Here is a 24655-nt window from a genome sequence, read left to right as displayed (position 1 = left end):
GACCGGGGCCACTGGGTGGGCAGTAGTGCTCTTCAACAGCCTGAAACAGGTATTTTTAATTTTTTTTCACAGAGAAAGCCAGATACAGTGTATCTAGCTTTTTCTACTGCATTTCCAAATTGGTTGACTGAATAGATATTTGTTATGGAATATGTTGTTAGAAGTCAAATTTTTATGTATGTCTATAGAGCAGAAATAAATGAGTCTCATCTATACAGTAAGTTAGCAAATAAAGGGCTATAAACACAATGGAAAAAAGAAGTCCCACTGCTGTTTACGATTTTCCTGTTCTTTTCATCTAAAGAGAGAGAACACACTATATTAGCTGTGTCAGGTGAGTCGGAATGAATCAAAGGCAAAAAGTAACACCCAGTAGAAGAAAACTCTTAGGGTTGAGAGTCATGGGGTTTGAGTTCATATTTGAATTTATTTTTATTTTTTTAGTTTATGAAATTATCAGCTGTTGCTTAATGCATTTTTTAATTTTTTATTGTACTTTAGGTGCAACTTTACAGAGCATATTAATTTCTCATTCAACAATTCATGCACAAATTGTTTTGTGACATTAGTTGCAATCCCCACAATGTGTCAAGACTTTCCCCTTCCACACCCCAATCCCTTATTTCCATTCATCCATTTTTTCCCATCCTTTCCTGCCTTCTCATCATTGCTTTTGGGCAGGTGCTGCCCTTTTGGTCGTCTGTACATGATTGAACTAAGAAGCATGTTCCTCACATGTGTTATTGTTCGTTTTACAGACCTGTCTAATCTTTGGCTGAAGGGTAAACTTCAGGAGTGACTTCAGTTCTGAATTAAAAAGGTGTCTGGGGACCATAGTCTCCAGGGTTCTTTCAGTCCCTGTCAGACCAGTAAGTCTGGTATTTTTTGTGTGTGTGTGAATTTGAATTTAATTGTACATTTTTATCCTGCTCTGTCTGGGACCCTTTACCGTGACCTCTGTCAGAGCGGTTGGTGACCGGTGACCAGGCACCATCTAGTTCTTCTGGGCTCAGGCTGGAGGAGACTGTGGTACTTGTGGTCCATTAGTCTTTTGGACTAATATTTCCCTTGTATCTTTGGTTTTCTTCATTCTCCTTCTCTCTGGGCAGGAGGAACCAGTAGGTGTATCTTAGATGGCTTCTCGCAAGCTTTTAAGAACCCAGACACTACTCAACAGTTTGGATGTAGAATATTTTCTTTATGAACTTTGTTATGCCAATTGACTTAGATCATCCCCGCGACCATGGTCGCTAGCCCTCAGCACCAGTAACTCAGTCCCTCAGGGTGTTTGGATGTGTCTATGAAGCTTCTACGACTTTGCCTTGGTCAAATTGTACACTATATTGTGCACTATATTGTGCACTGTCTTTCCCTTCGCCAGAGTTAACACTTATCTACTATTTAGTTAATGATTTCCCCTCCCTAATCCTTCTCTCCCTTGTAACCCTCAAAGATTGTTTCTTTCTGCATGTAAACTTTTTCTTGAGTTTTTTTTTTTAATAACTTTTATTAAGCTTCAAGTGAACGTTTACAAATCCAATCAGTCTGTCACATATAAGTTTACATACATCTCACTCCCTACTCCCACTTGCTCTCCCCCTCTTGAGTCAGCCCTTTCTTCTTGAGTTTTTATAATAGTGGTCTTTGTCCTTCTGTTAGCTACCTGAATGTGTTCTTTGGTAAAGTGTCTGCTTATATCATTTGCTCGTTTTTTTAATTGGATTATTTAGTTTTTTGTTGTTGAGATGTTACAGTATCTTGTAGAATTTAGAGATTAGATTAGTACCTTGTCAGATGTGTCACAGCCAAATTTTTTTCCCAGTCTCTAGATTTTACTCTTTTGGTGAAGTCTTTTGATGAGCACGAGTGTTTAATTTTTAGGAACTTCCAGTTATCTAGTTGATCTTCTGGTGTTTGTGCATTGTTAGTTATGCTTTGTATCCTATTTATGCCATACATTAAGGCCCCTAGTGCTGTCCCTGCTTTTTCTTCCATGATCTTTATAGTTTTATGTTTTCTATTTAGGTCTTTGGTCCATTTTGAATTAGTTTGTGTATGGCATGAGGTATGGGTCCTGTTTCATTTTTTTACAGATGGATATCCAGTTTTTCCAGCAGCATTTGCTAAAAAGGCTATCTTTTCCCCATTTAATGTACTTTAGGCCTTTGCCGAAGATAGCTGACCATAGGTGGATGGATTTACGCCTGGGTTCTCAATTCTGTTCCATTGGTCTATGTGTCTGTCATTGTACCAGTACCAGGTTGTTTTGACTTCCATGGCCGCATTGTAAGTTCTGAGATCAGGTAGTGTGAGGCTTCCTACTTTTTTTCTTCTTTTTCAATAATGTTTTGCTAATCCAGGAACTCTTTGCTTTCCATATAAATCATTTACATTCAGTGTGATTATTGATACCAAAATCAAACCCATTGCCATTGAGTTGATTGTGCCTCACAAAAACCCTATAGGACAGAGTAGAACTGCCCCATAGGGTTTTCAAGGAGCAGCTGGTGAATTTGAACTGCTGACGTTTTGGTTAGCAGCCGAGCTCTTAACTGGTGTGCCACCAGAGCTCCTTATTATTGATAAGTATGAGTTTACTGCTGTCATATTGCTCTGCTCTTATTGTGTTTCTAATGTTTTCTTTGTTTCTCTTACTCTCCTGTGCTAGGTTCTTTTTGTTTGTATATTTTCTTCTTTATTGTAGATTTTGTGTTTATTCAAACTTTGTTTTTCTTTTTTATGAGGTTTTGTTAACCTTCTTTGTGAATACCTTGAAATTTACCCTCATCTTCCTAAGTTTGAACCAGTTGTTCATTACTTGATATAGCCTTGACTTCCTCTCCATTAGAAAGTCTGTACCTAAGCTGTTTATTCCCCCTTGTATTGTTTTGACTTTGTGGTCATTTACAGATTGATGTCTCTGTTTCCCTGTTTGTTTTATTACTGAGAGTTCTTTATCTCAGTTAGTATCTGGCTGATACTGTCCTGTGTCTTAGACTCTGGTTGTTGTCTGATGTTGGTGGTTCTCTAACTGGAGGACTCTCGTTAATAATTCTTGTTAGTTTGGTTTGGTTTTTGTGAATTCCCTTAATTTCTGTTTCTTTGGAAATGTCCTAATTTCACTGTCATATCTGAGAGAGAGTTTTGCAGGATATGTTATTCTTGGTTGGCAGTTTTTTTCTTTCAAGGTTTTATGTATGTGATCCCGCTGCCTTATTGCTTGCAATAGTTTCTGCTGAGTAATCAGAACTTAGCCTTATTGTTTCCCCTTTTAAGTGACTTTTCATTCTCCTTGAGTGGCTCTCAGGATTCCTTTTTTGTCTTTGGTTTTGGCCAAGTGTGATTATGATGTGTCTTGTGTACTTTCTTTTAGGATCTATCCTTTATGAGTTTTGTTGAGCTTCTTGGATTGTCAGCTTTTCATCTTTCATGATATTTGGGAAGTTCTCTGCCAGCAAATCTTAAACAATCTTCTTTATTTCCCATTTTCTTCTCCTGTTTTGGAACTCTGATCACACACAAATATTTGCTGTTGATTATGTCCCACATAATTCTTAGGTTTTCTTCATTTTTCAATCTTGCCGAACAGTACAGCATGGCCATTCAGGAAGGGACAGAGGCAGTGCAGGGAGCTAGGTCAGAAGGAGAAGGAAAAGGGAGAAGAGGAAAGAGAGAAAAAAAAATGGCACTGAGGGAGCCAACTGGTGGGGGCAGAGCAGACTCGGGGTGGCAGTGAGCCAGTGCCTCTCTGGCCAAGTAACTGCGGCCTATTGGAAAGTGGCAGAGGCAGTGTCCAGGGCAGAAGTGTGAGGGGTAGGAAAGCATGTTTCTCTGGTTACTCTGGGTGCTCTGTCTCCTGTTGGGGGCTCCCTGAAGTTGCCTTCCTGTACTACCTGTTGCTGGCTATACTCCAAGATGGCAAAGCTGTGCTGTGTTAGATAGCAGGGAACCTCCACTCTGTAGCTCTCCTCGTTTTCTGTTCTCTATCAGTTTCTTCTTCCATTCGGTGCTTGATCTAGTTCTTTATACCTTTGTTTGATGCATAGGGTTCCAGGATTGACGTTTGTATGTTTTACACATCTTTGCTGCATAGGGATGGCATAGTACTTCTGTCTACAGTGTCATGTTGTTTCCTTAATCTCATATTAATATTTAGCTGTTCGTAGACATCTCTGTTCAGAAATTCAAGCCTCAGTTTCTCAGTATGCTGAATGAGGATAATAATTCTCACTTTAATAAGTCTCTCACATTTAAGATGAAGATTAAATGAGATCGAGGATAGAAAACCAATTTGTAAAAGTTGAAACTGCTCTACAAATAAAAGGTCTGAGGATTTAGTCCCTCCTGCCCTACATAGAGTATTAATGGTATACCATCAGCTACTTTTGTTAGACAGATTGACCCTTGTAAGAACTGGGCCAAAGAATTCTCCCTAGCCAACTCAACAAAATACTGTTATGACCAAATAACAGATCATAGAACAGTTTTGTTATAAAAAACCTCATTTTGGTAATAGTAGTCGTTGTCTTGGGATTTTACCTGTAACATAAACCATAGGTGTTATGACACTATTTTGCTTCTAATATTCTGCCTGGGTACATTGTAAAGAATAAGCCAACCTGTGGAACACTGAGCCTTTCTGCTCTAAGAAGATGTGCTTATGTGATTAATATCCACCATAAAATCTACTTGGAGGAAAATTAGATAACATGCTCTTTTACTTTATACTGACCCAAAGAAGAGAAGCCACATTGATTTGAGTACAATTCAGTGTTTCAGTGGTAAAGTGGTTAAAACAAATTTTGTTTTGTAGATCCATAAACTTATTATAGAGTTGAGCTAAAAAAAGAAATATTTCTTTAAACTACATCTTGATAAATTAGTGATTTGGTATATGAATTTGACTATACCGTTCTCTACTTATTGAAAATACTGCTATTGTTGAGTCAAATATTTCTATGTATACTATCTCCCACCTTCACTTTGGGGCCTCAAGCTTTTATTCACCTGGATACTGAAGCTGATACTGTCGCTTGGGACCCAGAAACACCATTATTTTGGCCCATCTTTATCCTTCTCAAAGGTGTAACCCAGAAATTTTAGTCACGCAAAATAAACCAATGGAAAAAGCTTTCTTACCTAGAAGAATTGTAAAACAAACAAATCTTTAAGAAAAGAAAACCATCACTTTTACCAGAATTCAGAATTTTTATATACAAATGTTACTGGAAGTCATGGTGTGATTGAGAAATGCTGAAGAATCAAGTGAAAGGAGATTCTCAAGGACAGAACCTCTGGGTGTAAAGAGGAGAGGCAAGCAAAATTTGTTGAGGAAAAATGGCTAGAGAAATAGGATAAAGATGAGAATAAAAAATGTGATATTATGAAAGGCAAGAGAAAACAATTTTAAGCAAAAGGAGTATATAACATTTTCAGTTGCTGCAAAAAATTCAAGTAAGATGGTGAAAGAAATTAACTGTATTTGGTGATTAAGAGTTGATTGTACAGTGGGGCAGTTGAGATTGAAGCCTAACTTCATGAAATTGTTTAGTGAATGAGACAGATGAATAGTTACATAAACTAGAGCCCATTCATTCACTAAAATATAAGAAAATTATTAAAAATCAAATTTTTAAAATTTAAAAGCAGTTCATGTCATTCAACAATTCCATAATGATAAATAAAAAAGTATGATACAAAACTCTATGTACAATCTGATTTCAACATTGAACATATACAAACACACGCATACACACACATAGAAACTGGAGTTATAAGACTGGAGGGAAATGCCCTAAAATTTTAATAGTGAAGCCACCTGGTGGAATTGTAGCTTTTGTGTGTGTGTGTCTTGTTTTTTATTTATCTTTATTTTAAATTTATGAAAATTTTTATACTGAATTTATATTGATTTTATAATAAGAATATATAAACAAACAAAAAAACAGAATGAAAGGAGATGAGGAAATAGAGCCTATTCTTTCAAGGAACTTAACTGACAAGGGGAAAAGAGACTGGGCAAGAGTGAGAAGGTTTGACAGGAACCACCCCCAAGGTGAACACTTCAGACAGGGATTAGACTGGACAATGAGTTGGAGAGGGATGCTGGTGAGGAGTGAGCTTCTTGGATTAGGTGGGCACTTGAGACTATGTTGGCATCTCCTGTGTGGAGGGGAGATGAGAGGGTAGAGGGGATTAGAAGCTGGTGAAGTGAACACAAAAAGAGAGAGTAGAGGAAGGGAGTGGGCTGTCTCATTAGGAGAAGAGCAATTGGGAGTATGTAGCAAGGTTTTTAGCAAGGTGTATATAAGTTTTTGTGTGAGAGACTGACTTGATTTGTAAACTTTCACTTAAAAAGCACAATAAAAAATAAAAAAAGAGTGAGAAGGTTTGGCCACGTAAAAAAAATTTTATTTTAATTTTACTCTCTGGTTAGGTAGGAATTTTATATATATATATTTAGTAAGAGATTTGAATGTATTTATAGATTACTAGGAAAGAAGCCAGGTGCAACAATGAGGTTGCAAGTTCAGGAAATGGAGAGTAAGTGATGTAGTAATATCCCAGAGCATTGGTGACACAGTGGTTAAGAGCTCAGGCTGCTAAGCAAAAGGTCAGCAGTTCAAATCTACCAGTCACCCCTTGGAAACTCTATGGGGAAGTTCTACTCTGTCCTATAGGGTTGCTATGTGTCCGAATCAACTTGATGGCATACAACAAGAAATATCTCAGAGGAGAAAAAAGGAACTGCAGTCAAGAGGACAGAAAGACAGAGGGAAGACCAAAGATGGAAAAAGAATTGTTGCATTAATTCAAATGGTGCTGGCAAAGAACATTAAATATACAATGGACTGCCAGAAGAACAAGTACATCAGTGTTGGAAGAAGTACAGCCAGAATGCTCCTAGAAGCGAGGACAGCGAGACTTCATCTCACATACTTTGGACATGTTATCAGGAGGAACCAGTACCTGAAGAAGGACATTATGCTAGGTAAAGTAGAGTGTCAGCGAAAAAGAGAAAGACCCTCAAACAGATGGATTGACACAGTGGGTGCAACAATGGGCTCAAGCATAGCAACAACTGTGAAGATGGCACCGGACCAGGCACTGTTTCTTTCTGTTGTACATAAGGTCACTACGGATAGGAACCAACTCAATGGCACCTAATAATAACAACATCCTTTGTAACGAATGTGAAAAGACAAGATCTACTCTGAAATTTGGGGAAATAACATGAAAGTTATTGCACAGAACATTAAGCTTTTGATAGAAGTGGAAAGTTGGAAGATTCATACCCTATTTCCTTAATCTTCTCTATGTGGTAAGATGAATGGTCATCTGCATGACAGGGACTGTGCGTGGGTTCACAAAATGAAGGAGGCTGGTAAGGGTTTCAATAAGCTACTGAAGGGAAGGAGCCCTAGTGGTGCAATGGTTAAGGGCTCAGCTACTAACTGAAAGGTTGGCACTTTGAACCCACCACCTGCTCTGTGGGAGAAAGATGTGGCAGTCTGGGAACCCTGTAGAAACCCTCTACTCTTCCCTGAAAGGAATAGAAAGAGGGAATGTTCCAGGGCCACCTAAGAGAAATTCCTAGTAAAACTGAAGCCTCATTTGATGTTGGAAACCATATATTTTTTGTAGCACCAATTCATACAGTTGTGAGATCTTCTCGGAGCTTCTCAGCATTCTGATGTTGAGGTGGTAACAGGTATGGCAGATGGTTGGATTGGGTCTAGGCTAAAATTTTTCAGAAAAGAAGCAATGGAATGATGAGGGAATTAGTATATAGATGATGTTGCCAATACCCAACCCAATCCATTTCCATCAAGTTGATTCCAACTCATAGCAACCCTGCAGGACAGAGCAGAACTGCCCCATAGGATTTCCAAGGAGCGGCTGGTGGATTTGAACTGTTGACCTTTTTGTTAGCAGCTGAGCTCTTAACCCCTGTACCACCAGGACTAGTTGAAATGATTTACCATGGGATCTAGGTTTGATAGAGAAAGACATGGAACCATGAGACACATGATTTAGAAAGAAAGAGAAAGAAAAAGAGGACTGTGGTAGGAATATCATAGCTCATTTAAGATTTCAAAGGGAAACAGTCTCAAGTCCAAGTTATGACTACAGGAGTTGTTTCTGTTGTTGTTATTGTTAGGTGCCCTGAAGTCAGCTCTGACTCATAGTGGCTCTACGTCCAACAGAATGAAACACTGCTTGGTCCTGCACCTTCCTCACAATTCTTATTATGCTTGAGCCCATTGTTGCAGCCACTGTGTCAATCCATTTTGTTGAGGGTCTTGTTCTTTTTTGCTGACTCTTTACTTTAGCAAGCATGATGTCCTTCTTCGGGGACTGATCCCTCCTGATAATGTGTCCGAAGTACATGAAACTCAGTCTCACCATTCTTGTTTCCAGGGAGCATTCTGGTTGTAGTTCTTCCAAGATAGATTTGTTAATTCTTTTGGCGGTCTATGGCGTATTCAATATTCTTCACCAACACCACAATTCAAAGACATCAATTCTTCTTCGATCTTATTGATTGTCTAGCTTTCACATGCATATTAGGCAATCAAAAACACCATGCCTTGGGTCAGGCACACCTTAGTCTTCAAGGTGACATGTTTGCTGCTTCACACTTTAAAGAGGTCTTTTGCAACAGATTTGCCAAGTGCAGTGTGTCTTTTGATTTCTTGACTGCTGCTTCTGTGGGTGTTGATCACAGATCGAAGTAAAATGAAAGCCTTGACAACTTCAATCTTTTCTCTGTTTATCATAATGTTGTTTATTGGTCCAGTTGTGAGGATTTTTATTTTCTTTATGTTGAGGTGTAATCCGTACTGAAGGGTGTGGTCTTTGATCTTCGTCACTAAGTTCTTCAAGTCTTCTTCACTTTCAGCTAGCAAGGCTGTGTTGTCTGTATATCTCAGGTTGTTAATGAGTCTTCCTCCAATTCTGGTGCCCCTTTCTTCATCACATCGTCCAACTTCTGCATGCAGATTGTTCAGCATACAGATTGAATAAGTATGGTGAAAGGATGCAACCCTGACAGACACCTTTCCTGACTTTAAAACACACAGTATCCCCTTGTCCTGTTCGGATGACTGCCTTTTGATCTATGTACAGGTTCCTCATGAGCATGGTTAAGTGTTCTGGAATTCACATCCTTCCCAGTGTTATCCATAATTTGTTATGATCCATACAGTCCAATGCCTTTGCGTAGTCAAGAAAACACAGGTAAACATCTTTCTGATATTCTCTGCTTTTAGCCAGGATCCGTCTGACATCAGCTATGATATACCTCATTCCACATCCTCTTCTGAATCCAGCTTGAATTTCTGGTAGTTCCCTGTCAATGTAATGTTGCAGCCACTTTTGAATGATCTTCAGCAAAATTTTACTTGCATGTGATATTAATGATATTGTTTGATAATTTCCACATTCAGTTGGATCATCTTTCTTGGGAATAGCCATAAATATGGATTTCTTCCAGTCAAATTTCTTGGCATAGGCTAGTGAGCACTTCCAGTGCTGCATCCATTTGTTGAAACATCTCAATTACTATTCCATCAATTCCTGGAGCCTTGTTTTTTGCCAGTTCTTTCAATGCAGCTTGGACTTCTTCCTTCAGTATTATCATGCTGCCTCCTGAAATGATTGAATATCGACCAATTCTTTTTGGTACAATGACTTTGTGTATTCCTTACATCTTCTTTTAATGTTTCCTGTGTCATTTATTGTTCTCCCCATAGAATCCTTCACTATTGCAATTCGAGGCTTGAATTTTTTCTCCAGTTCTTTCCATGAGAGTCAAAGTACAAACTTGAGCACATCCCAACTGAATTTAGAGACCATCTCCATAATAGATTTGATGCGTTGAACACTAATGACTGAAAACCTGACAAGCTGTGGAATAACATCAAGGACACCATATGTGTAGAAAGCAAGAGGTCATTAAAAAGACAGGAAAGAAAGAAAAGACCAAAATGAATGTCAGAAGAGACTCTGAAACTTGCTCTTGAACATCAGGTAGCTAAAACAAAAGGAAGAAATGATGAAATAAAAGAGCTGAATAGAAGATTTCAAAGGGTGGCTTGAGAAGACAAAGGAAAGTATGATAGTGACATGTGCAAAGACCTGGAGGTAGAAAACCAAAAGGGAGGAACATGCTCAGCATTTTTCAAGCTGAAAGAAACTGAAGACTATAGGAATAAATTGCTGAAAACTGAGTGGAAACAGTGGTGTGCTTGAACTGACTTGTATTTGCTAGTAAGAAGTGATTGCTGCATTTTCAGGAATATTTTGAGCTGGTTCTTAGACATAGTCATCCTTGAAATCAGCCATGTTGAGAATATTTACATCATATAAACTGGAATGCTACAAATCCAGACTTTGTGTTTGCAGAGCTGGTTTACTAGCATACCACTGAATGTAAAGGTTGTTTGAAGTTAAGAAGATCAAAGAACCTTATTGGATAAAATGTCTCCATGGGTACTGAAGATGTCCATGGGTAGATTAGGGGTTGGAAAGAAGGAAATGCCATGAAGCCGGGGGTCAGTGCTTCGGTTTTGAAGATAAGACTTTGAGGATTTTACTTAGTTATCTTAAAACACAAATAGCAAATAAATTCTTAGTAAAATTGATGTTTATTTAGCTCTGTTTTTTTCTTAGCATATATATTCTCCTTAACACAGCCAGTGTTAGGCAAAAACATATGTTAATATAGATCTCTTTACCATTAATATGTTATTTTATTTGTGCATTGTTCATTCAATACGTATTTATGTGATCCTCATGTAAGGCACTATGGCAGGTAGTAGAGACCTTGCAAGATAAATGTTGATCTCTGCTGTCTGGGGCTTACACTGTAGTGGGATAGTTATATAAATGTTTAAAAAATAACTATGACTTACTTCCAAAATAGAGTAAGTAACAAAAGAGTTTATATTTATAAATTTGCTTTGGGATTGCAGAGGAGCAAGTGATTAATTTTCTTAGGGACTCATGGAAGCTTAACAAAGAAATATGGCTGTTAGGGATGAGTAGTATATCAAAGTCCTAGAAGTAGTAAAAAAAACTTCTTAGGCCTAGGAATACAGTATGAGTAAAGACAAAGGGAGTGAAGAGAAAGATAAATTTAAAGAAGTGTGTGTGAAGGAGTCTGCCTACTGAGTAGGGCAAATAAAATAGAAGTAGAGACTGTGTCACTGAGTTGGCATTAGATAGTTCAGAGCCTTTAATGTCCACCAAGATGTTTGGATTTCATTCTTGAGGCAATAAAAGTTTTTTGATACGGTAAAATCTAATTGAATTCCTGATTTAGAAAGATCATTCTCTTGAGGAAATGTTGTGGAGGGGAGAGATAGAATGAGTATTAAACAGGGTTCAGTTGTTATGATAGAAATCATTCCAGTTACTTTAAACAGAAGGGAACTTAACGGGGGAAATTACTAGATCTCAAAATGGTGAAGAATGTTGAATATACCATGGACTACCAGAAGAATGAACAAATCTGTTTTGGAAGAAGTATAGCCAGAATGCTTCTTAGAAGTAAGGGTAGTGAGAAGTCATCTTATGTACTTTGAACATGTTATCAGGAGAGGCCAGTCCCTGGAGAAGGACATCACGCTTGGTAAAGTAGAGGGTCCGTGAAAAAGAGGAAGGCTCTCTATGAGATGAGATGACAGTGGCTGCAACAATGGGCTCAAATGTATCAACAATTGTGAGGATGGTGCAGGACTGGGTAGTGTTCCATTCTGTTGTACATATGGTCACTATGAATTGGAACTGAGTCGATGGCACCTAACAACAACACCACCATCACAATATCATCTGAAGAGCTGGAAAAGCCCTCCTAATAATTCTCAGAATACCATAGTGAAATTGATTTGCCAGAGAAGCTGCTACCTTTCTTAAAATCAGGAAAGTGGGAAATCAGGAGGTAGCCTACCTTGCCAATGCAGCTACCTTTTCAAAACCACAAAGCTTATGACCAGACACTGGAAGCTGAATGTCCCCATTGACTGTACCTGGAAGCAGAAGAAAGCCATGAAGCAGAAAATTGACCTTTATGTCACATTGCTTTCCAAATATAACAGTGCAAGTACATCTAATAGGCAGAAGCTAAGAACATTACAGATCCTAGCTGCAAGGAAGTTTGGTAAAAATGGTTTTTAAGTTTTCCATTCTCTGAAATACAGGTAGACATGCTAATGAAAGGTAAAATCAGTAAACCAATCATTGGTATTGAACACAGGAGTTCTAGATGGAATTTAGCGAGAAGGTTGATGCATTAGTCTTGGCAAAGCAGGTCATTCTGAATCTAGACAGTGGTTTTAAAAAAAAAAAAACAAGTGGTGTGAAAAATGAGAGAGTGGATATGGAAAACATTTTAGAGTGGGTTGTGTCTTTATGACTTGCCAAATGATTAGTTCTAGTCAGGGAAAAATCCAGGTTTTGTGCTACCTGAATCTTAGAAATTTGAGCAGAGGGCCTGTTTAAGAAGGAGAATTTTTTAAAAAGTTAATACAAAATTTGGTATAAATGAATATTTATAAATGAGAGAACAAATCACAATAAATTACAAATTCTTATAATCTAACAAACATCATAAACATTACAGAATCCAGAAAAACAACATAATATTTTTATTGAACCACCTGACAAACCTCGATGATACTGTTTTCTACAGTTTTTGGATGCAAATCTTTTTTAAAAGCTAATTTCAATAAATGAAAACATGCATTCAAATATAGATACAAAGATTACCTAAGAAACTTTAATAATAGTAAGGTGGCTTGGAGCAGTGCTTAGAGGTCAACTTATTGCAATAAACACACATATCAAAAAAGAAGAAAGGGCCAAAATCAAAGCATTAACCCTATAACTCGAACAGGTAGAAAGATAGCAGCAAAAGACACTCACAGTCACCAGAAGAAAGGACATAATAAAGATTAGAGCAGAAATAAATGAAATAGAGAATAGAAAAACAGTAGAAAAAATCAACAAGACCAGAAATTGGCTCTTTGAAAGGATCAACAAAATCAACAAACCCTTGGCCATATTGACAAAAAAAAGCAGGACAGGAAACAAATAACCTGAATAAAAAAGACATAGGTGGTATCACAACAGAATCAACTGAAATAAAAAAGGATCATAACAGAGTATTACTAATAATTGTTCACCCAAAAATTTGAAAACCTAGAGGAAATGGACAGGTTTCTAGAAACACACTACATAACTAAACTAACACAAACTAGGGTAGAAAAACTAAACAGACTCATAACAAAAGAAGAGATTGAAGAGGTAATAAAAAATACACCCAACAAAAACAACAAAAAGTCCTGGCTGGGTGGCTTCACTGGAGAATTTTATGAAACTTCCAGAGAAGAGCTCACACCAATACTACTTAAACTCTTTCAGAGTATATCAAAAGCCAGGCAAAGACATCACAAAAAAAAACAAAAAAAAAAAAACTACAGACCAATATCCCTCATGAATGTAGACACAAAATTCTCAACAAAATTCTAGCCAATAGAATTCAACATCATATCAAAATAATAATAATAATGATACATCATGACCAAGTGGGATTCATACCAGGTATGCAAGGATGGTTCAACATTAAAAAACCAATCAACATTAGTCACCACATAAATAAAACAAAAGAATCACATGATCATCTCAATCAACACAGTAAAGGCATTTGACAAAGTCCAACACCCATTCCTTATAAAAACTCTCATCAAAATAGGAACATAAGGGAAATTCCTCAACATATAAAAGGGCATTTATATAATACTGACAGCCAACAGCATTCTCAATAGAGAGAGATTGAAAACTTTCCCCTTGAGAATGGGAATCAGATATGGATGCTCTTTATCATCACTCTGATTCCACATCATGCTGGAAGTCCTAGCTAGAGCAATAATCCAAGAAAAAGAAATAAGGGACATCCAAATTGGTAAGGAAAGGTAAAACTGTCCCTATTTATAGATGATATGATCCTACAAGTAGAAAACACCAAAGAATCCACAAGAAAGCTACTGGAACTCATATGAGATTTCAGCAAAGTAGCAAGATACAAGATTAACATACAAAAATCAGTTGGATTCCTTCTCCACCAACAAAGAGAACTTCAAAAAGGAAATCAGGAAATCAAACCATTTACAACAAAGAAGATAAAATACTTAGGAATAAATTGAATCAAGGACACAACAGACCTATGCAAAGAAAATTACAAAACACTACTGCAAGAAAACAAGAGACCAACGTAAATGGAAAAGTATACCATGCTCATTGTGGCACAATGAATTACTTAATGTGGCCCTTACAGCCATGTTCCATGCTCCCAATCATTGTGTGTAACTACGAAAATAAGGTATATGATGGTTGGGTTTATGTGTTAACTTGGCTAGGCCATGATTCTCAGTATTGTGTGGTTGTCCTCCATTTTATGTGTTGTGCATTCTGACTGCTACATGTAGATGAGGCAGGATTGGTGTGAGGTGTGTATTGGGTCAAAGCCTTGCAAAAGGGCGTAACTCAAGTCCCACCATTACTCAAGTTATGCCCTTCCCTAGGGCGTGGCCTGAATCTAAGGTGTATGTGCAGATGCCCTGGCAGGACTCTTTGCATCTGGACCCTGTAGCTGGTTCATGATCATCTAACCTCCAATTCTTGAGGCTTGAGCCAGAGGCCTGCCATCTGAGCTGCTGATTCTGGGAATTGCCAGCCTCTGCAGCCCCATGGGCTGGCGGCCTATTGTCTGACCTGATTTGCCAGCTTCTACAGCCTTGTGAGCCAGCAGCCTGTGGTCTGAGCTGCCAGTTTGGGTTTGTCAGCCCCTGCAGCCATGTGAGTCGGGAGAAGCCTACTCCTGACTTACAGATTTGGGACTTGCTAGCCTCCACAACCATGTGAGCCATTTCCTTGATACGATTAATGAGTTCTTTGAGATGTTGCAGCAAATTAGGGAACCCAAAGATGGGAGAGAGACCACTGAGGTGAGGAGGGGTAGTTGACGTTAGAGTTGGTGGAGTGGTACAGCAGTTTGGCAAAGTTGGACGTTTGGGACATCTCTGACCTCTGCCTCACAGGAATCAGCCTTGGGCTGTTGATCTTCATTCTCCTCCCTCATGAAGTTAGAGGAGGTCAGACACCTCTGCCATGCCATTTTTACACTCATAGATAGGAAGACTCAACATTGTGAAAATGTCAGTATTACCCAAAGCAATCTATGGATAACAATGCAATCCTGATACAAATTGCAACAGCATTCTATAACATTGGTGGAGAAAGTAATCACCAGCTTTTTATGGAAAGGGAAATTGCCATTGATAAGTAAAACATTATCGAAGAACAACAAAATGGGAGGCTTCACACTACCTGATCTTAGAACCTACTATATAGCCAAGGTAGTCAAAAGAGCCTGGTACTGGCACAACAACAGATACATAGACACATGAAACGGAATTGAGAACCAAGATGTAAATCCATCCATCTATGGGCAGCTGATATTTGACAAAGGACCAAAGTCCATTAAATGGAGAAAAATAGCCTCTTTAACAAGGTGTTGGCATAACTGGATGTTCATCTGTAAAAAAAATGAAACAGGATCCATACCTCACGCCATACACAAAAACTAACTCAAAATGGATCAAAGACCTAAATAGAATACCTAAAGTGATAAAGATCATGAATGAAAAAACAGGGACAATGCTAGGGGCCCTAATATATGGCATAAATAAAATGTAAACCATAACAGTGCACAAACGCCATAGAAGATGCTAGATAATTGAGAGCTACTAAAAATTAAAAACTTATGCTCATCAAAAGACTTCACCAAAACAGTAAAAAGAGAACCTACAGACTGGGAAAAAATTTTTGACTATGACATGTCGACAATGGTCTAATCTCTAAAATCTATAGAATACTTCAACACCTCAACAGCAAAAAGACAATTTAATTAAAAAATAAGCAAAGCATATGAACAGACACTTCACCAAAGACATTCAGGTTGCTAGCAAGACACATGAAGAAATACTCATGATCATTAGCCATTAGTGAAATGCAAATCAAAACTACGATGAGATAACATCTCACTCCTACAATGTTGGCACTAATCAACAAAAGACAAAATAACAGATACTGGAGAGTTTATGGGAAGATTGGAACGCTTATGCACTTTTGGTAAAATATAAAATGGTACAATCACTATGGAAAAGTGATATGGTGCCTCCTTAAAAAGCTAGAAGTAGAAATATCATATGATTCAGTAATCCCACTCCTAGGAATATATCCTAGAAAAATAAGAGCCATCACACAAATAGACATATGCACACCCATGTTCTTTGCAGCATTATTCAAAATAGCAAAAAGATGGAAACAACCTAAGGGTCCATCGACAGATGAATGGATAAACAAATTACGGTACGTATACACAATGGAATACTACACAACAATAAAGAACAATGATGAATCTGTGAAACATCTTATAACATGGATGAATCTGGAAGGCATTATGCTGAGTGAAGTAAGTCAATCACACAAGGACATATATTGTATAAGATCACTATTATAAAAATCCAAGAAAAGATTTACACGCAGAAAAAAACAATCTTTGATAGTGACGAGGGAGGGGATTGGTAGGGAAGGGAAATCACTAACTGGATAGTAGACAAGTGTTAACTTTGGTGAAGGGAAAGAGAATACATGATATAGGTGAAGTCAGCACAACTTGACCAAGGCAAAGTCATAGAAGTTTCCTAGACACATCCAAACACCTTCAGGGACAGAGTTGTTGGAGTGGAGGGCTGGGGACCATGGTCTCAGGGGACATCTAGGTCATTTGGCATTAATGTAGTTCATGAAGATAACGTTCTACATCCTACTTTGCTGAGTAGCTTCTGGGGTCTTAAAAACTTGCAAGTAGCAATCTAAGATATATCCCATTGGTCCCATCCCATCCGGAGCAAAGGGGAATGAAGAAAGCCAAAGACACAAGGAAAATACTAGCCCAAAGGACTAAAGAACCATATGAACCACACCCTCTACCATCCCGAGCCCAGAAGAACTAGATAGTGCTTGCTACCACCACCGACTGCTCTGAAAGGGATCATTATTGAGACTCCTGGACACAGCAGGTGAAAAATGTAGAACAAAATCAAAAAGGACCAAAAAAAAGCACCAGGCTTATGAGTCTCAGAGAGACTGGAGGATCCCTTAAGAGTATGGCCCCTGGACACCCTGCTAACTCAGAACTGAAGCCACTCCCAAAGTCCACTTTTCCTACAAAGATTATGTAGACTTATAAAACAAACCATAACACACTTTTCAGGAATGTGCTTCTTAGTTCAATCAAATATAGGAGACCAAACAGGCAATCCTGCCCAAAAGCAAGACAAGAAGCCAGGGACAGGAAAACTGGACGAATGGACGGGGGAAACCCAGGCTGGAAAGGGGGAGAGTGCTGTAACATTGCAGGGATTACAACCGATGTCATAAAACATATGTGTATAATTTTTTAAATGAGAAACTAACTTGAGCTATAAACTTTCACTTAAAGCACAAATTTTTAAAAAATGTGGCGATGTGACTTAGGCTGCAGTGGAGAGGCCTGGCGGTCATGGAGGCAAGGATGCTGATTGAAGGCCCTAAAACCCACTGCCGTCGGGTCTTAGCAATCCTATAGGACAAAGTAGAACGGCCCCATAGAGTTTCCAACGAGTGCCTGATGGATTCAAACTGCTGACCTTTTAGTTAGTAGCTGTAACACTTAACTGCTACACCAACCAGGGTTTCCAGTGGAACGCCCTGTGGGATTCCCAGGTAACTTGGACGTCTTAGCTCCAGGAACTATGCAAAATATGGAATGCTTCATGGATATGTGGGTCATCCTCACACAGAAGCCATTACAGATTCTTTGACTGCTTGTTCATACAACAAAAATGCAGAAATTTCATTTTCTATAGAAAGAAAAAAATGATAATTCAGTCTTTTATCTAGCAGAGTTGATCAAATTTTGTATTGTTGGTTTAGAAAATAATTTTTTTTACCTTCACAACTTACCGATGATGTCATGTAAATTTTAATGGCTTTTGTCAAATTTAGGGACTTTTCTATTATGTTCCTTTCATAGGTGAAGTGGAACATTTCCATGACTAAAATTTCCCCTTGCAGTGACTCTTTTGCCTACTCATTGAATAGATGAATTTTATTCATCAGTTTATCACTGATGCCACTGTAGTGACATTTTATAATTTTATGGTATACCTATTGGTATTGGTATTAACCTTAAATACATTAGAAATGTAAAGTATTTTTCCAGTATGTTCATATGATTTACATTAATTGAATTATCAAAGAATCCATTAGCTTATACATTACTTCTATATGAAATGTATTTTTTCCTTTTGGTGAATTGCTGCTTTTGGTATGATCTGGGGAAGAAAAAAAACTACAAATTGCTAGTCTAGCCCAGGTCAAAATAATTTTTATCTTATTCATGCAAATTTTACAAAAACTTAAGACCATGTGAACACGTGGCTAGGGCTCCTTCCAGTGGCTCTGAAGGAAGTGAAGACCCCGAAGCCTAAGCTTCACTAGCTTCGGGGTAAATCCACCCTGGCCGTTGGAGGAAGGCTGGGAGAAGGAAAGAAGAATCAAAGAGAGAAGCTGAGGAAGACGCAGAGGTTTTCTCACCCCTTCCTTAAAAGAGACTCTCCTTCCACAGTTTCCAGGATTCTGGGGGAAATTTACTGGAGTGCTTTTGAGGGGAAACAACTGCATGCCCCTAGTTAAAATGCAGCCCAACTACTGTTGTTGTGTGGTCTGTGACCTAAAAATGTTTTTACACTTTTAAATTGTTGGAAGATAATCCAAACAAGAATATTTTATGATACATGGGAATTACATGAAATTCAAATTTCCATGTCCATAAATAAAGTCGCATTGGAAAACAGCCATGCCCATTCATTAATGTGTTGTCTATGACTGCTATTGTGCAAAAACGGCAGAATTGAATGGTTAGGACAAAGAACCAAAAGCAAAAAGTACTATCTGGCTCTTTAAAGACAGAGTTTGCTGACCACTGTTCTAGAGTTATTCTAATCAACTAATTAGATCTAAATTTTTGATAACCGAAGATACTTATCATTACTGGTTTGCCTTTGATCAGACAGACGTGATGCTTACCTAATGCAAAGAAGAGAACAATAGAGCAGTTTCAGGCATTGTGACATGCCCCTGAGGGAAAATGTTTTTTTTTAATTACCCAGCCTTTTGTTATTCCTCCAACAGGCTACACCACGCAGGCAGTAGGCCTCTTGGCTCTTACAAAGGCAATCTCACCCTAGTTAAATGAAAATATGGTAAATTAAATTTCAAGCTGTCCTGCTGTTTAATGAATGCCTGTGAAAATTCAATCAGTATCACACTTTTAATTTCACACCATCTGATACTGCTTGGGATTTAGTGACAGCAAGCACAGCAATTCTTTCCAAGGTTTTTTATTTTCCTTGAATGGAAATTTTCCAGCTGGGCACTGACGCCCAGGTAGAGAGACCAAATGTGTGATCTGCCTCAGTCAGAGTTCTTCCAACTGCATGAAACAGAAATTCAACTCATTAAACTTAACTAAAGAAGATTATTTTATGTGTGTGTAACCCCAAAGCCAGAGGTAAGGAAATCAGGGCCAGTGCAGCTGCTCAGAATTGAAATTTTTAAAAACAGCGTACAGATGGGGGGTGGTGTGGGATGTGGGGGCTCCTTCTTGCTTTCTGTTCCATCATTCTTACATTTGTTTAGCTTTTTATCTTATGGTCACCAGGGGAAACACAAAGTGCAAAGGAAAAAACCTAGAAGGTGTATTTAACAAAGAGTTATATAGCAAACACTAACGTAACAAACGCTGTCTGCCAAGCACTGCTTTAAGATCTTTCCAAATAATAATTCATTGACATTACACTAGCTGAGGCTGTCTTCTTTAATAAGCTTTCAAAGAGAAGTCTACATTCATCTCATTGGCCAGAACCATGCCGCATGGCCAAGCCTCGCTGAAAAGAGGTCTGAGAAGGTAAATATTTCATGCTGGGCACATTTGGCACCTGAAAAAAAAATGAAATTCTCTGAGGAAGGGAGAGAGGAAGAGTGCACATTGGGCATGCAATCAGCAGAGTCTGCCAACTATATGTAAAGGGACCTTTGATTGGGCCACTGCATGATTGACCAGGGTCACTTCAGCTCAGCTGTCCTGATGATTTGTACCAATCACTGTGGTCAGATGAAGAATCCAGAGACATGTAATGGATCACACTGACTTTTACAATTGCCTGAATGAATGATTTTACTGTGGCCTAAACTGATGATTGTAGTGGCCTTTTTGTTTTTCTGTCTTGATTGAAAGCCACTGTTCCAATGGATGGGGTTTCAGGGATTCAGAAAGGACAGCATAGTTACCCTTCTGCCCTAGGGAGGTATGAGGAGCATGGAAGAGGACAATATAAGACACTCAGCTCTGTATTTTTCAGTAGCTTTGTTGGGGTAGAGTCTTACCTGTCCAACAAGAATACAAGCTTCTGGAGGGCAAAACTCATTTCTTATGCTGCTTTATTGCCCTCACAGGGATTACCCCACAGAAAACAAACCCACTGCCATCGAGTCGATTCTGGCTCATAGCGACCCTATAGAACAGACTAGAAGTGCCCCACAGAGTTTCCAAGGAGCACCTGCCGGATTCGCACTGCTGACCTCTTGGTTAGCAGCTGTAGCACTTAACCTCTACGCCACCAGGGTTTCCTCACAGGGATTAACAGAGTAGATATTCAAACTTTGTCGCTGACCTGTAAACCTAATGGAGGCAGTTTACTCAGAAAATTAGAGTTTCAACTTAGGAACCATTCACCAACTCCTATTAATATTCAGCTCACTCCATCAAGAACAGTGACTCAAAGGGATAAGAGTTATATGTCCTATAAATCTACCTCCTAAGTGAAGCTACTAGGAAAACTTCCCATTTTTGCCAGAATCTTCCAAGGTACAATTTGATGTTTACAGAATATTAATGTAGAAAGAGAAGTTTACTGTCATTTAATTCTGCCCCTTCTATTTTTTACTTAAAAAATTTTTATGAGAAAACTGAGACTCAAAATGGTGAAGTATCTACCTGTGGGATCTGTATGTGTGACTTTAATGTTTTACTTTGTATTTAATCCATGCAACTTCACCTGCACGCGTATAAGCAAAATGCCTCATTCTTACCATCTCAAATCCTTCGGTAAAGAGGTCAGTCTAAAGCTAATGCAGCATCAGAGGGAAGTGGCAGTAATTTTTTTTGGCCTGATATTTTATGCTGTTTTTATTGCTAAATTATACACCTCCTTTAAAAGCTATTGATCTTTTCAGATTACGAAGCCTGTATTTGCTTCCAAAAGGAAAATACTTTTTGAAACGGCTTTTGACAAAAGCAATAGCTATTCCCACTTCCGTTGGTGGGAGAAGTTTAAAAAACAGTAATTTATTTCCAGGTTGTTGGTGCATGGGGATAGAAAGAGAGGTAGTTGACATTAAGTTGCTCTGAATCATTACATAGAGAAGTACGGTGACAATTCATTTGTCTGGGATCTTGCTACGGATAACAACTACATGGATACTTCATTGGAACAATTATGCATTTCACATCCATCACAGAGAGGCACTGATATTTATTGGAAAGAGCACGGGTTTGGTACAAAGACCTGAGTTTGAATCACTGTCCTAGCATGTACTAGCACTATGATGTTGAACAAGTCATTTGACATCTTTGAACCTAGGTTCCTTTCTGTGAAATGGGGAAAGACCTCCTCAAATTGCTGTGAGGATTATGTACCTTTTGAATGATGGTTTATTTCCACTTTCTTACTTTGTATTTGCTTTGTACAGAGAGAAAAATTCATAAAGCTTCTGGACCAGTTGCACAACTCTTTAAGGATTGACCTGTCAAAATATAGGGTATGTATAAAATTATTTCCCTAAAGGTAAAGTACCATGTTTGGTTCAGATGGTTTCTTGTGGTATTGCAAAAATTTCCCTATACAATAGAGAAGTATAATACTGATCTCTGATCCTGTCACATGAGATGGTCTTTAAGTAAGCTGGCTAGCCAATCTCCATTGTTGTTCAGACACTTTTCTTCACATAAGCCTGCAACAGTATTCTGTATGTGTGTGTTGTATAGAGCTTTGAGATTTTTTTTTAACTAACCATCAGAGCCATGGCTCTCAGCTAATTCATAAAGCACACAGTCCTCATTTTGAAAGCCATCCCTGTGACTGAGATATTTTGCTGATATTTCCCCAGTTTACGGGATTCCCACTCAGATTCACTGTTTAATCCATTTTTCTTAGATTGGTACAATGTGCTTTATTGAAGCTGTCCAGTGTTATTGTCAACAATTTCATACTTTACCCTGTATATATTTATACTTCACACATTGTGGTCTTTGTAATAACTATACCTAATCTGATAATCAGTGATGATAAAAGATGAAACGTTGTAGGGCAAAATTCTGCAGTGTACAAACTGCATTCACCATGTTTCTCTGACCTTGTGAGATTGTTAGAATGGAGAAAAGGTACTATAATCTAGTGGTGTGTTGGGGGCAGTTTGCACCAGGTCACAAAAGCAGACTGTTAAATTTTCAGGAATTATGCCATCTGGTTATTAAACACAGGCATTATTAAAAATTAAATTATTTTAATATTTTATTTAATTTTACATTTAAATAAAGTTAATACTCAAAACTCATCGCTTCCTATGTATTTTACTCCATCTTACTATTCTTTCTGTTCTTGAGGCTATTCATCTGCCTGGTGGAAATGACATACTGGAGTGGCTGGATCTCTTCCCTATTGCATGTTCATGATGTTGTGTTGGTAGCTTTAGATCAGTCATGGTGAAAAATGAGTAAATGCTACCACCAGGGTTGGATTTAGTGCTGAAGCTTGTTGTAGTAGAAACACCATATGTCTATTTAGGTCTAAAAATAAAGAGTTTCGTTAGGGCAATGAAAGCATTCTCCGAAAGGGGGAGACAGAGTGCTGGGAGAAATCCGACAATGTCTTCGGGTGGGTGGTGGTGAGGCTACAGAATACAAAGACTTATGAAGAAAAAATCCGCAGCAGCAGATTACAGCTAAATCAATTTTGATTGATTAATATATACAAAGCTGCAGGTGGCAATGCCTTGGTTGACTGGCAGATGTTGATATCTTTTGTAACTATGGCTGTAGGTAACAGGATTCTGGCAAACCACTAAAACCACATGTTTTCTGGCACGTAGGCATCTGTGGCACAGTAGTTAAGTGCCACGGCTGCTAGCCAAAAGGTCAGCAGTTCAAATCCACCAGCCGCTCCTTGGAAACCCTTTGGGGCAGTTCTACTCTGTCCTGTATGGTCGCTATGAGTCAGAGTTGGTTCAAGGGCAATGGGTTTGGTTCTTTAGTTAGACATCTGTGGTCTACTTTAAACTGAGTTACTTTAGCATTAAGATGGAGGACTGTGTTGAAACATAAAACAGAAAAGCTCTAGAATGATTATAAATGGAAATGCAAAGGAGACAAGAAGGTTTTTGATACATAAAAGCAGTAACTTTATAACATTAGTTTATTCCAAGTTTTAAGGGAAGTTAAGGTCTCCTTGGGTTTAGGCTGAACAAGGTTATTAAAAAAAAAAAGGCTTCATAAGGACTTAGGCACAGGCTAGGAAAACATTTTTCAAGGGAGGCAATGGGGACATTTTCTAAGAACTACCATAGTAGTTAGAGTCGAATGTTTAACACCTGCATAGGTCTTGAATTAATTTTTTTAAACATCAGCCATTTCTAACCACGAATGCTTCCTCTTCCTAGCAACAAAACCACATCTGTCTAGGTAGGTCAGGGTGCAGTGGAAGGCTTTGCAAAAATGTCAAGCTGCATTAGATGACAGAGAAGATCTCTAAGATGGAATTGCTTATGACAAGAAAGTGTCGGGCTCAGACCCTAGCTGGGAGTCTGAGTCACGTCAAGGGTTTTAGCTCTGGAATGTTCATTCTCAAGCTGAAAGAAGTCTTATCTTAATGAATATAATTTGTATGAAGGTCAGAAATAGTTTAATTGGAGGCTGCTTACAAAATCTAATGACAATAAATTTATTTGCAAAAGAATTAGTGAATTGAGATACAACTCCATTTGTCAAATTATGGTTGAATTATAGTCACAGGCATACAAGAATTTGGAAAAAAAATAAAGCATTCTATGAGAATCAGCTGGCTATATGACATTTACAATATAGGATATTAGTATTGAGTATTTTAATTTTATTTGTAAATTTTGAGCTAGATATCCTTTATATCAGTAAAATTCATAGTGAACATAGGTACATATTTTGCAGAGCTGGTTATTAAATATTTATAGGCAATTAGCATGAATTTCAAAGAAGTAAACAGCCTTCTTACAAAACTAATAAAGAGATGAAGCCAGGATTTGAGAGTAACTCATCTTGTTCTACAACTAGGGCTTTTTTCCAATTACCTTGAACTGCTGAGCGATATACAGCCTTCATGTCTTCATATCTGATAGTTAATGCATTACAAAAGCAATGAAAGTATTGTTTAAAAATGCAAACAATATGGAAGAT

At 38.1% G+C, this 24655-nt stretch overlaps 1 protein-coding gene across 2 annotated transcripts in view; it reads left to right on the top strand.

Moving 5' to 3' along the window:
• Window positions 1–24655, top strand: part of UNC13C (unc-13 homolog C) — a 633353-nt gene that overhangs the window by 337899 nt on the left and 270799 nt on the right. For both annotated transcript variants that reach the window (XM_064267528.1, XM_064267529.1), the window contains one exon: window positions 21922–21990. In XM_064267528.1, the coding sequence (XP_064123598.1) occupies window positions 21922–21990 (69 nt within the window). The remainder of the gene's footprint in view (window positions 1–21921; window positions 21991–24655) is intronic.

The sequence above is a fragment of the Loxodonta africana genome, chromosome 13 (genome assembly GCF_030014295.1).
Source record: "Loxodonta africana isolate mLoxAfr1 chromosome 13, mLoxAfr1.hap2, whole genome shotgun sequence".
Lineage (NCBI taxonomy): Eukaryota > Metazoa > Chordata > Mammalia > Proboscidea > Elephantidae > Loxodonta > Loxodonta africana.
Note: the sequence above shows the minus strand (reverse complement) of the source record. Positions and strands in the feature narration are given on the sequence as shown.